The 11,682-nt window shown below is 38.6% G+C and overlaps 1 protein-coding gene across 1 annotated transcript; it reads left to right on the top strand.

The window, feature by feature from the left end:
- Positions 1-3,523: 3,523 nt before the first annotated feature.
- Positions 3,524-11,584, top strand: LOC125891846 (V-type proton ATPase subunit S1-like). Its single transcript, XM_049581412.1, has 10 exons — positions 3,524-3,684; positions 5,246-5,366; positions 6,113-6,187; positions 6,281-6,474; positions 6,577-6,614; positions 6,741-6,826; positions 6,979-7,205; positions 7,303-7,338; positions 9,531-9,768; positions 9,919-11,584. The coding sequence occupies exons 1-10, from the start codon at positions 3,563-3,565 to the stop codon at positions 10,129-10,131; spliced, it is 1,350 nt and encodes a 449-aa protein (XP_049437369.1). The 5' UTR covers positions 3,524-3,562; the 3' UTR covers positions 10,132-11,584.
- The last annotated feature ends 98 nt before the right edge of the window (positions 11,585-11,682 follow it).

Below are 11,682 nucleotides of genomic sequence, written 5' to 3'. Positions count from 1 at the left end.
GGAAGTAGTGCGCATCCTCCTTCTCTCTTCCCATTTGGCCAACACAATGGACTCAAACTGTAAAGCTGGCTGTGAGAGGAAACCCGGCTCTCAGCTGGCTTTATCGAGCGATTATACGCATTTTTAGTTTCGTTTTACACTTTGACTCGGAGTTTAGGAATTTTTGGGGCGTTTTAAATAATTTTAGTCCAAGTGTGTACGTTCTGTTTTCTTTTATATCCTTCCTTTCCAGTTGTAGGCGCAGCGTTGCGCGGATGCAGGCAGCGGTATCCCTCCGCCGCCACAGCTGTGTGGATGGGAGTTGCTTTCACTGAGTGAACGCACGCAGGCTGTTTTCAATAGAAACAAAAACTGTTCAAAACTTTAAATTCTTAGCTTGTTTGTCTCTGTTTCACAGTGTTTATATATGTGTGTCATATATGGATGTCAGGACATGAAGACACGAGGGGGTGATATGCCCAAATTTAAGAGTGTATCAGCACCATGGACAGTTGCCAGGTGTACCTGTCATTCATTGATAAAGAGCAGTTCAGCTGCAACATACACTCTGTCTGTGTGTGTATGGCACATTCAGTATCATGACAGCTTGTTTTTATACCTTAAAATATTTTGTCATGTACTTAAGTATACACTAACAAGCATTAGCTAATGGTGGAAGAAGTATTCCAGTCATTTACCTGTGTAAAAGTATTATGATGTCACTGTAAAAATACTTTTTCATGTAAAAGTCCTACATTAAAAATACTACTCACTTAAAAGTTTTTAAAAAATTATACATTTTTCAACAATCTGTTCAATAAGTTTTCAACATTATACAAAAAGAAAAGAATATATAGAATATCAAATGTACGAGTGTTTACAAAAGTCCTGTCTTTTCTTTAAAATAAATACATGCATTGTGACAAGTGGTATTAAAGCAAATGGAAAATTATAACACACTCACACACATATACAAAAATAAGTAAATAGGAACACAAACAGCGACTAAGTAATAATGATAATAAAACTTCAAGTACTTAAAACAAAAGTATTTGATGCAGAAAATGTCACCTGTGACTGTTATTCTATTATATTTTATATCATTAGATTATCATTGGTGGAATAAGTATTTAGATCCTTTACTCAAGTAAAAGTACAAATACCACAGAGTAAAAATACTGTTACAAGTTAAAGTCCTGCTCTGAAGAAGTTACTCACCTAAAAGTATGAAAAAATTAAGGAAAATATACTTAAAGTATTAAAAGTAAAAAAATAAGTGATGTCAAAAAATGTCCCTTTTGACTGTAATACTATTATATATTACATCATTAGATTATCATTGGTGAAATAATTATTTAGCTGGGGCGGCAGTAGCTCAGTCCATAGGGACTTGGGTTGGGAACCGGAGGGTCGCCTGTTCAAGTCCCCGTCCAGACCAAAATATGGAGCATGGACTGGTAGCTGGAGAGGTGCCAGTTCACCTCCTGGGCACTACCGAGGTGCCCCTGAGCAAGGCACCGAAACCCCCAACTGCTCGGAGCGCCTGTCATGGGCAGCACCCCTCACTCTGACATCTCTCCACTTAGTGCATGTATAGGTCCAGTTCAGATTAATAGGTCCAGATTAATAAAGTATATAAAATTTAAAAAAAAATTCAAATTAGATCCTGTACTCAAGTAAAAGTACAAATACCACAGAGTCAAAATACTGTCACAAGTAAAAGTCCTGCACTGGAAATGTTACTCACGTAAAAGTATGTAAAAAATATATGCATACACTTTAAGTATTAAAAGTATCTAATGCAGAAAAAATGTCCCCTGAGTGTTGTGCTATTATATATTATATTGTTAGATTAAGTAATTAGATGTTTTACATAAATTAAAATACGAATACATCACTGTAAAAATACTGTTACAAGTTAAAATCCTGCATTGAAAAAGTTACTCACCTAGAAGTATAAAAAATATAAAGAAAATATACTTAAAGTATTAAAAGTATTTGATGCAGAAAAATGTCCCCATGTAACTGTTACACTATTATGTATTATGTCATTAGATTATCATTGGTGGGGAAAGTATTCAGATCCTTCCCAAGTAAAAAAAAAAAAAAAAAAAAGTATACTAAAGTATATTTGATTTAAGTACACTTAGTATACTTCCATGAGCACATGATTAATATACTAAAACTGTGCTATTTTCAAGTGTACTAACAATGTGTTTAATACACTAATTATATGTCTTTGGTGCGTTCTAAAGACACACTAAAGTACAACTAAGTGACCATTAACATGCACTTAAATATACCTAAGTACATATTTTATTGCTCATTCTGTACTTTTTAAAAAATATACTTTAACTTTTTATTCTGGGAGAATTTTTCAATTATAATTTAAGTACACTTGAAATGCATAATGAATTATAATAAATTCTACTAAAAATATATATACTTTTTTAATATTTTAATTTAATTAAAAATAATGTTTTGTATATTATAAGTGTATTAGCAATTATCTGAAAAATGCATTGAAATATACTTTAAGTCTGATACTTTTTTTTTATAAAGATATTTTTGAGGGCATTTTAGCCTTTAATTGATAGGAAAGCCAAGTCCCAAGCCCAAGTCTGATACAATTTAAGGCTCTCTAATAAGAATAGGACTCAAATATTTGTCAGAATTTGGAGCCCTGTTCCAGACTACTTCAGGAGTGGTGGATAATGGACTGAAAGTGTAACAGTAAACCTTCTATCGTTGTGTATATGTATTTTACTTTACTAGTTATACTGACGTCCTTGGACTTGTTTCTTGTTTTTCATCTTGTGAAGATATTTGTGACTGAGTTTTTAAGATGATGCACTGAACTTTTGTTTTATATTAAAAATCCTAAACATGCTACTTCACTACATAAATTCCTGCATTCAAAACCTTACGATAAAAATATGTGTTATCAGCAAAATGCACTTTAAGTAGACTATTAAGAGTAAAAATACTCACTATGCAGTAAAATGGTCCCTGTCATGGTGTTTTACTGTGATATGTTTTATAATAATATGCAGCATTAAAGTGTATGAAGCATTATTTCCACCTTTTATAATGCTGATGAGTTTAATCTACAGCAATTAATCATGTTCTATAAGAACAAGCATTTGTAAAAAGGTTTCAGATCATTTTCAGCCACGTGTTGATGCATTTTCCAGTCGATCAGAGAGGGTTTTAAAGAGTTCATTTATCTTAAGAAATGGGAGAATTTCCTCAACACATAAAGGAACACTTCCTCCTTCAGTTTAACACAAACACTAGAGTTATGAATCACCAAATGTGGCACTAGCATTGCAGCAGTGGCACTAAAAGGAAGTCCCTGGTGGCTAATGCTAACCAGCTAATGTTCACACTGATTTTGAGTTGTAACGTGTCCAGGACAAAATGGACAGAGCTGCAGTGTGTGGCGGGTTCAGGAGGGCAGCTGTGGGCAGGGCAGCAGTGCAGCATGAAAGAAGAAGCCGGAAGTCGCGCGAGAGCACATGACTGTCATCCCGCTGTCAGCTGGTCTGCGTCACGTGAGCACAGCTTTGCGGAAAAACGAAAAATGGCAGGATCGAGGTGGTCGAGACGAGGCAGATTAACGGCGTTTATCGCCTTTTTATTCGCTCTTTTCACTACAGGGAGCTCCACTGCACAAGTGCCGCTTCTCATGTGGTCCAATGACGGGTAATATTTTATTTTTAATCACGTATTTGTCACGTAAACGTCACTTTTAACGGTCAGCGCGTACCGGCTGTTTGTCATGCTAATGTCATGCTAACACTTGTCGCTAACTGTGTTTGTGTTTGATTAGACTAGCTGGTTTAGCTTAAATTAATAGTTTCAAGGCTATAAACAAAATATGTGCTGTTTGTTTTCACCTACAAACCTTACAGTGTTTTTCAGTTGATTGTTACAATCGACAAATAAATATTATGATTCTTAAAACACTGTGAAAACTGATATCCATAGCTAATTTCTCTCAATCAGATGCATTCATTTTCGCTTCCGTACACAATTTAATGCCCCAGTAATGCAGTGAGTTAGCCTCTGTGATCAAAATGGATCTGTATTACTCTCAGATGTTGTTATCACAGGGTTGGTAAGTAGCACCAGCAACCAGCCACCAGCCAGATGCTAGTAAAATACGCATGTGGCTGCTAGATTTGCTTCACTCACCAGCCAAAACAACAATGTTAATCTGTTGAATGGCTGCTAGATTTTGCAATCCACCTGCCACAGTGCTAGGTGGAAAAAAAGCAAACTTCCAATCCTGGTTTATCAGCATGCTAATGTTTTGCCAAATATAATGCTAAAGAAATTGACCGTAATGATGCAGCATCACAAATAGAACTGAGATGTACCTGTAAACTACAGTTACATAAACAAACTTACACCACAGGCGATGAAACTGAGCAAACATAAGGAGCAGACACACATTAGTCAGGGACAACAGGCCGCTCATACGGAAGTAAAATATGAAAGTATAGTACTGCAAGAGGACATCACAGCTAGTTGAGGGTTTCACTTTGTCAACTTCTTCCACCACAAATATGATGGTTAGAGAGGAGCAACCAGCATGACTGTGGCTACAGCATTGTCTTCTTGTTATACTGTTATACAAGTATGAGTTGCAAATTAACCACAGAGGAAATTTATGAATGTAGGACTTTGACTCAGAGCTCGAGTTGTGATGTTAACCATTCAGCTGGCTGTGGAGTTAATTTTACTTCCCTATTTGGTTACTGTAGCTAAGTGTGAATGAGAAATGAAATCCACAAATGTAGTTTTAGTGTGAATGTGTTACACTGACACAGTTCCTGTGATGTTAGACCTTTGATTTGGTGTCAGTGAGACACTGGTTGATGTATTTTGGTACATAAGTTAAATGTTATAATTGACAGGCCTTTGCAGAAATGATGATTGTACTTGAAGTGTAACTTCACCCCCAGGTCTCACTGCACCCACTGCATACTTTTGAAAAGCTAAGGGGGTGAGGCAGGAGTTGAGTAGAGGACATTCCTTAATTTAATGACATGGATAAGTCCCCACCAGTTGTATCTATGTCAGCACTGGTTTTGCAGAGTCCAGAGTTGATGTGGTTCATCACGGTACAGTCACATCATTTAGTTTACAGCTCAAAAAACATGTTTTAAGTATGCAGTATCTCTTTAATATACTCACAGTTGCAAGTGAGAACAGTTGTTTAAGATATCACAATTTATCTTCATCTCTTCTGCATGTTCAGTTTACCACCACTGGCCTCACCTGCAGCTGGTCACATCACGTCCAGTGAGCAGCTGTCTGCCTACCTCACCTCTGCCTTTGGTCATGGCCCCCACACTGTGCTGTTGTTCATGCAAGACAAGGTCAGTGTCCAAGACAGCAAATTCTTTATTCCTGCTCTGCAGCAAACGTGGTTACAGCCACTAAACAGATTGGAGCTAAGGGTGAAAAGTGTCAAGGAGAAGTCAGGGCAACTTTTTGTCTGTATAGCACATTTCAGGAATAACACAGTTAAAAGTGCTCGGTGCAAAACATCAAAAACATTGAGATGGTGCAAAACAAACACATTATAAAATGACATTGAAAAACAAGCTATAAAGAATACGACTGGTATAAAATACAAGAACAAAAGTTACAGTGCAGTGTAAGAAATAAAGTCTTCAGCCTTGATTTGAAAAAACAGAGTTGCAGCAGACCTGCAGTTTTCTGGGAGTTTGTTTTAGATTTAGGGTGCATAAGATACACGTGAAAAGGACTTCTCTCTCTCAACTTGTTCAGATTTTCATAGATTTCACCATTCATCAGTTAGAAAGCCAGTCCTTGGCTGTGTACATTGGGTAAAACAGGGTAGTAATGAGTCATGTGTAGTTGTGCTGCAGTCCCATGTGACACTGTGTAACGGTCTTCTCACTCTGGTGTGACAATGAGCTTTGGCATTACTTCCCCTTTCACAGTTCCTCTGCAGCACATTGTTATCAGGTCTGTTCTCTGTGATTAATGGGTGTTTTGGTTGCATTAAATTTTTCGTCTTATTTACATGTAAATGGTTTCCCACTTCCCAGCTCGTGTTGTTGAATTGTGATATTGTGTCGTCCTTGTTTGTGTTCAGTTAAGTAAAGACGACTTCACAGTCTTCGGTGGAGTGTTTGGAAACAAGCAGGATGGGGCCTTTCAAAACCTCAAGGTAGATTTTTATAACTCCACATATGAGCCCTAAATGAAGATGATTTTGTGAGGCTGATGATACTGACAGTTCTTTCCACTCACTCCTTTTCAGGCTGCACTGCAGTCCTCTTCCTCGTCAGTGACGCTCCCTGCGTTAGAGTGGTCAGATTCCTCTGTCGTCCTGGCTCTGCTGCAAGAGAAGCTCGGTGTCTCACCACTGCTTGTGGATGCAGAAACTCTGTCACATCTCAGCATCAACACATCTGCCAGCAATCTGATGCTCATCAATCTCCCTTATTGTACAGGGTAAGACTTGTGCTCTGCAGCATATCTGTCAGTGTAAGTTTAAGTTTCAATTTCCTTTTAAACTCTGCAAAAAATTGACTTTTTTTTTTTTTTGTTATATAGCGTGGACAAGCCTTGCAAGGAAGTCCTGCACAAAAATGGTATGTTTTAAATGTTTATGAATTTCATAATAATTCATAATTAAATAAATATAATTAAAAGCATTTTTGTCACTGTTAAGTATATTTTTAACAATGTGTAACTCAAGTGTATTTTGCTTTCAACAGATGAAATCATCGGGAAAGTTCTCAGTGTTATGAAAGACAAAAATGTCCTGTACACTGCAATGTACACAGGACTCCGGCCGTCACGAGTAAGATATCCTGTACCACAGTTATACAATATTTATTTATTTGTGACAAATTCTGTCCTCACCCAACATCATCTGCAGTAAAAAATCAAACACACCTGTCCCACGAAGTCATAAAGCATTATGATATTGATTTTGATTACTTACCTCTGCAGGTGATTTCAGAGACGTCTATGTCCCACCAGCACGCGGGGCGGACCTTGCTCCAAGCACCTGTGATTGATGTCAAAGCACCCATCATGTTTAACATGTCGGGTAACCCTTGCATAATGCTCTGGGTTCAGAATCTCAACGTCAGCGTCACTAAGGATCCACAGTGGATCGACCTCGCCACACAAACACCTTCTTTGACAGGATCCATGTGCAGCGCCAGCAACTCACTGTGAGATGGCCTGCAGTTTTTTTGTGCTTGTTCAAGAGAAACCTTTCAAGAGAATGGAAATAAGTCATTTAAATCTTTCCTTCTTTTTTCACTTTAGGCTTGTCCTCAGTTATGCATCAGGCTTTACTCTAAGGTAAGATGATAAACTGCTAATTTAAAGGAATAGTTAGACATTTTGGGAAATTTGCTCACTGTCTTTCTTATAAAGAGTTAAGGCCCTGACACACCAAGCTGACAGTCCGCTATTGGTCAATATCTGACTGTTGGTGAGCGTCTGTGGCCCTCGTCACTGTGGTGTGTCTGCACTGTTGGCTCTTGTCTGCACTAGTTGGCTTTTTTTACCACTGATTCAGCATGTTGAATTGGCATCAGTGACAGTAGAGCCTGTCGGTGACAGGCAGTTCAATTCAGCGCATGGGAAGAGAAACTGAAATGAGGAAAGTAAACAAAGAGCTGAAGTCAAGAGGGAGTAAGATTAAAAAAAAAGTGTTGTAATGTGCGAACTGGCTAACAAGCGTCAAGACAGTTTTTCAGGATCCCTTTGTAAATGACGAATACAGACTACCACTGGCTGCTGGTATGGAGAGTTAGCTCCTCTCACACGAGTGCAGAATGTATGTGCTGGTTGGCCGTCGAAGTCTTTGTAACGTGTTTGACGCAGTAGCGGGCCTTCCTTGCCGCTAGTTCTCTGAAGTCAGTTTGTTGTGTCTGAACATTAATACTTCTCTTATACCTGTCGGTTAAATATGATGCCCAAGCCAGTTAGTTTAGCTTAGCTTAGCACAGAGACTGGAAACTGTTATCCAATCTCTGTCCCAAGGTGGCAAAATCCTCTTCAGGTCATATCTCGTTTGTTTAATCCAAACAACAACAGAAATGTAAAAATTTCCTTTCTTGGCCAGCTGTCACTCCACTGCGCCTGGCCAAGAAAGAGTCCCACGCGTAACCCCTGTAAAACCTCTGTCATACAACACTACACAGATTAAACAAACAATATGTTAAGTGTTGATAATCAGTTTAGAGGTGCTGGCAGGTAGATTTGTAAACCTTCAGACAGACTCAGGCTAGCCATTTCCCCATTTCAAGTCTTTATGCTAAGCTAAGCTAACCAGCTGCTGAATGCAGTGTCATATTTAAAGGACAGATCTGAGAGTGGTGTCGATCTTCTCATCTAACTTTTGGAAAGACGTCTAACAAGCATATTTCCAACAATATTGAACTATTCCTTTGATTATTTGTTTATATTTCCAAAAAATTATTTCAAATCTTAAAGTGATTCTCTGTTATGGTAAAAATTTGCGATTTTAAAAAACATCATCTTTAGGTATTATGCATTAAGACTCAAAAACTCAGGTTTCATTGTGTCCTCAGTTGGGCTGCTCCCAACTAAGGATTTTCCAATAGTCATCATTTAGGGCCATTAGTCGACTAGTCGCCCGCATGTTTATGATATTAATGTAATTACTTAATGATATATTTTGGGCGGGGCAACACAATGGTTTGAGTTGACGGTGTGAGAAAGAATAGTATCAGTAACATTGTTAACACTGTGCTTCATTACAGAGAAATACAAAACCATACTAATGAACCTTCATTAATATAGGCCTATATTTTATCTCCAAGTGCACGTCACACACTGAGCGAGCCGCCTGTTAATGACGCTGTGGGCTAATGGGCATGTAGCTACTTCCATGTTTCAGATGATACGTCATGTTTGTAGTCGACCAATGAAGATGAGTTTACATATCACCTTGGGTTCGTCCTTCACCTTCTCAAAATGATCCCACACTTTGGATTTCCTGCCCGACATGTTATTAACTAGCCTGTGGAATAACCGCAGGTACCAGCTTTGGAAATTAACCTGACTCCTATCTGACTGCTGAGCGTGGACACTTCCTGTGTCTGTCCTTTCAAATTAAACTCCCATGTGTTCCAGTCAGATAGGTTTGGATTTATTTTGACACTCAGTTACCTGGTCGACTAACATTTGGTCGACTATCAGGGAGCAGTCATAGTTTTCAGGGTCTTTAATCTTTGAAAATGCTGGATCACTCAGGCTCAGCATTAAAGTAAACCATATTCTTCAGAGTAATTCACTTTTAGTCTACGTTTTTCTTTTGTTGAATATTAAAGTGTGCCAAGGTAGTGCCATGTGTTGTTGTCTACCTCAATCTTCAGTCTGTTTTTTTGGAAGGGTGTAATTTCCTGAACAATTTGACCATAGATTAATGAATAACAATAGTTTAAATCTGTCACAGTTCTAGTGATGAATACTTCTTTCCCTCTGATATGCTGTGATTAAGATGCTCCTCTGTTCATCTCCAGTTTTTCCATGAGTCAGCGGTTTTATCCTGTGTCTGCACGGAACTGGTTCACCCTGGACTCTGTGCAGCTGCAGTTCAACGGTACAAGTGTAACTTTCTTTGGGGCCCGCTACATCCACGCCCCTGCAGAGTACTCCTTCCACTGCCAGTCTGTCACCAACTACATAGATCCTCTGCTAGTGACAAACAACACCAGCCCAAACATCTCAGACTGGAGGCTCAATTTTGTCGACTTCCAGGTACGACTAAAGCGCTGCGTTACACATCCTGCCAATTGATATTCCTGCAGCAGTGCATCAAGTACTTTTTTTAATGGAGAGTGTTTTTAATAATCAGGTGTCTCTTAAGGCTTCCTGTTCATTGAATGTTTTATGTATTTTCTGATACAGATTCAGGGCTTCGGTTTGGCCAACGGAACAAACTTCTCCTATGCCAGTGACTGTGCAGGCTTCTTCACTCCAGGGATTTGGATGGGGCTTTTGACCTCACTGCTCATGCTGTTAATTTTCGTGTATGGTCTGCACATGATCATGCAGCTTAACACCATGGATCGATTCGACGACCCCAAAGGTCCATCGATATCAGTGCCTCAGACGGAGTGAAGCGCTCCCAAACACACACTCCTCAGTCCTTCAGTGCCTCCGCGGAGAGTCCCTCCTTGTCGTGTTGCTTTTGTGTCTTTGGGCCTTTTTTCCTTTGAAGGTATTTGTCCGGCACATGGACGTTTCCTCTGATGTTCTCCCCTATAGCTACTCTCCCAAATCTTTCCACAGCTGTCTTTGCGACACCCTAATCTTGCAAGGCACATTCCTTTTCATCTCGCCACATTTGCAAGTGCCAAAGTGGATGCACCTTTTTATACGAGTTGATTTCGAGTGCTAAAAGATGTTTTTGTGCCGCTGTTGGCCAGACACAGTGGCTGCCTTCCCTAAAATCATTTGCAATAATTTCTCACACCAGAGAATGTCTTGTGTGCCAACATGAATGTGATAGCTGGATGCTGTAGGACCGTTTCAGACCTCACTTCTTACTTTTAAAACGTTTTTTCCAACTCGACTGTAATTTAAAGACTACTGGTTATGAGAGAAGTGCCTGTATATAAAGAGTAGATTGCTGTTTGTGACTGTGTTTTGGAATTGCCTTACAAAGTATGCAAACCTTGGATTTAGCTCTGCACAGACAAATCCAACCCAAGTGCCACCACTTAAGGGACTGTTTGTTATTTATGAGGGGAAAGGGGGTGATGCAAAGAGGTCATAGTCAAATGTTGTTTTAAGCACTGGGATGGGACTTTTGTTTTTTATTTTGGCTTAGGGGAGAAGCATACAAAGTTAAACAGTTGTAATTTGTATTTATTTTACCGCAGATTTTTAAAGAAAACATGCAGGCAGGTTTGTAAGATATTTATCACAGCCAGAAGCTAAAAAAAAGAGGAATTATTGTTGGATTTTCATATTTCCAACAGTCCTTGGTCACATGATGTCTGGCGAATACCTCCGTCAGGAAAAATGATAACTAAATCTGTGCTTAAAATAGTGATATTTAATCAAAATCACTTAATTCTACGTCTCATTTCAAATTTGGCTAACAGTTTGAACTACCGAACCAACGCGCGACACGAGTCAAAAACCAAGGCTTTTTCCAACTTCAGGGTCTATCTTCAATGTTTAATTTTAAACTTTCAAAAGCTAAAGGGTGAAGTTTTAAAAATCTAATAATTTTTGATGGAGGGAGGGTCATACATTTCCTGCCAGTCAGTCAGGGAGGCTCAAGAAAAAATATTGGAGCTTTGGAAGAGCATTTGAGCTTCAGGGAGGGTCAAAATTCAAAACCCGAAGTCACCCTCCTCCTCTGATGAGTAAAGAATAGTCCCTTAAAAAAAAAAAAATTTCTACACAATATTTATGTAGAAAACAGTTTACCACTTGCTTCAGGTTCATCAACAAATTTAATAACAGTGCCTCAATTCTGCTTTTGTTGAACTTATTAATGTGCAATTGCCATGAAGTGTACATTGTCTTTAAATGAAAATAAAGATATAATATTGTGATTTAACTGGGTTGTGTAATGTTTTGAAAGACGCCAATTAAGTGTGATTTTTCACGCCAATCCAAGGAAACTATAAAGTTTCTTAGCGCCAACTGAGGAAATGT

This window comes from Epinephelus fuscoguttatus, linkage group LG7 (assembly GCF_011397635.1).
Source record: "Epinephelus fuscoguttatus linkage group LG7, E.fuscoguttatus.final_Chr_v1".
Taxonomy (NCBI): domain Eukaryota; kingdom Metazoa; phylum Chordata; class Actinopteri; order Perciformes; family Serranidae; genus Epinephelus; species Epinephelus fuscoguttatus.
This window is presented reverse-complemented; position numbering and strand designations above follow the sequence as displayed.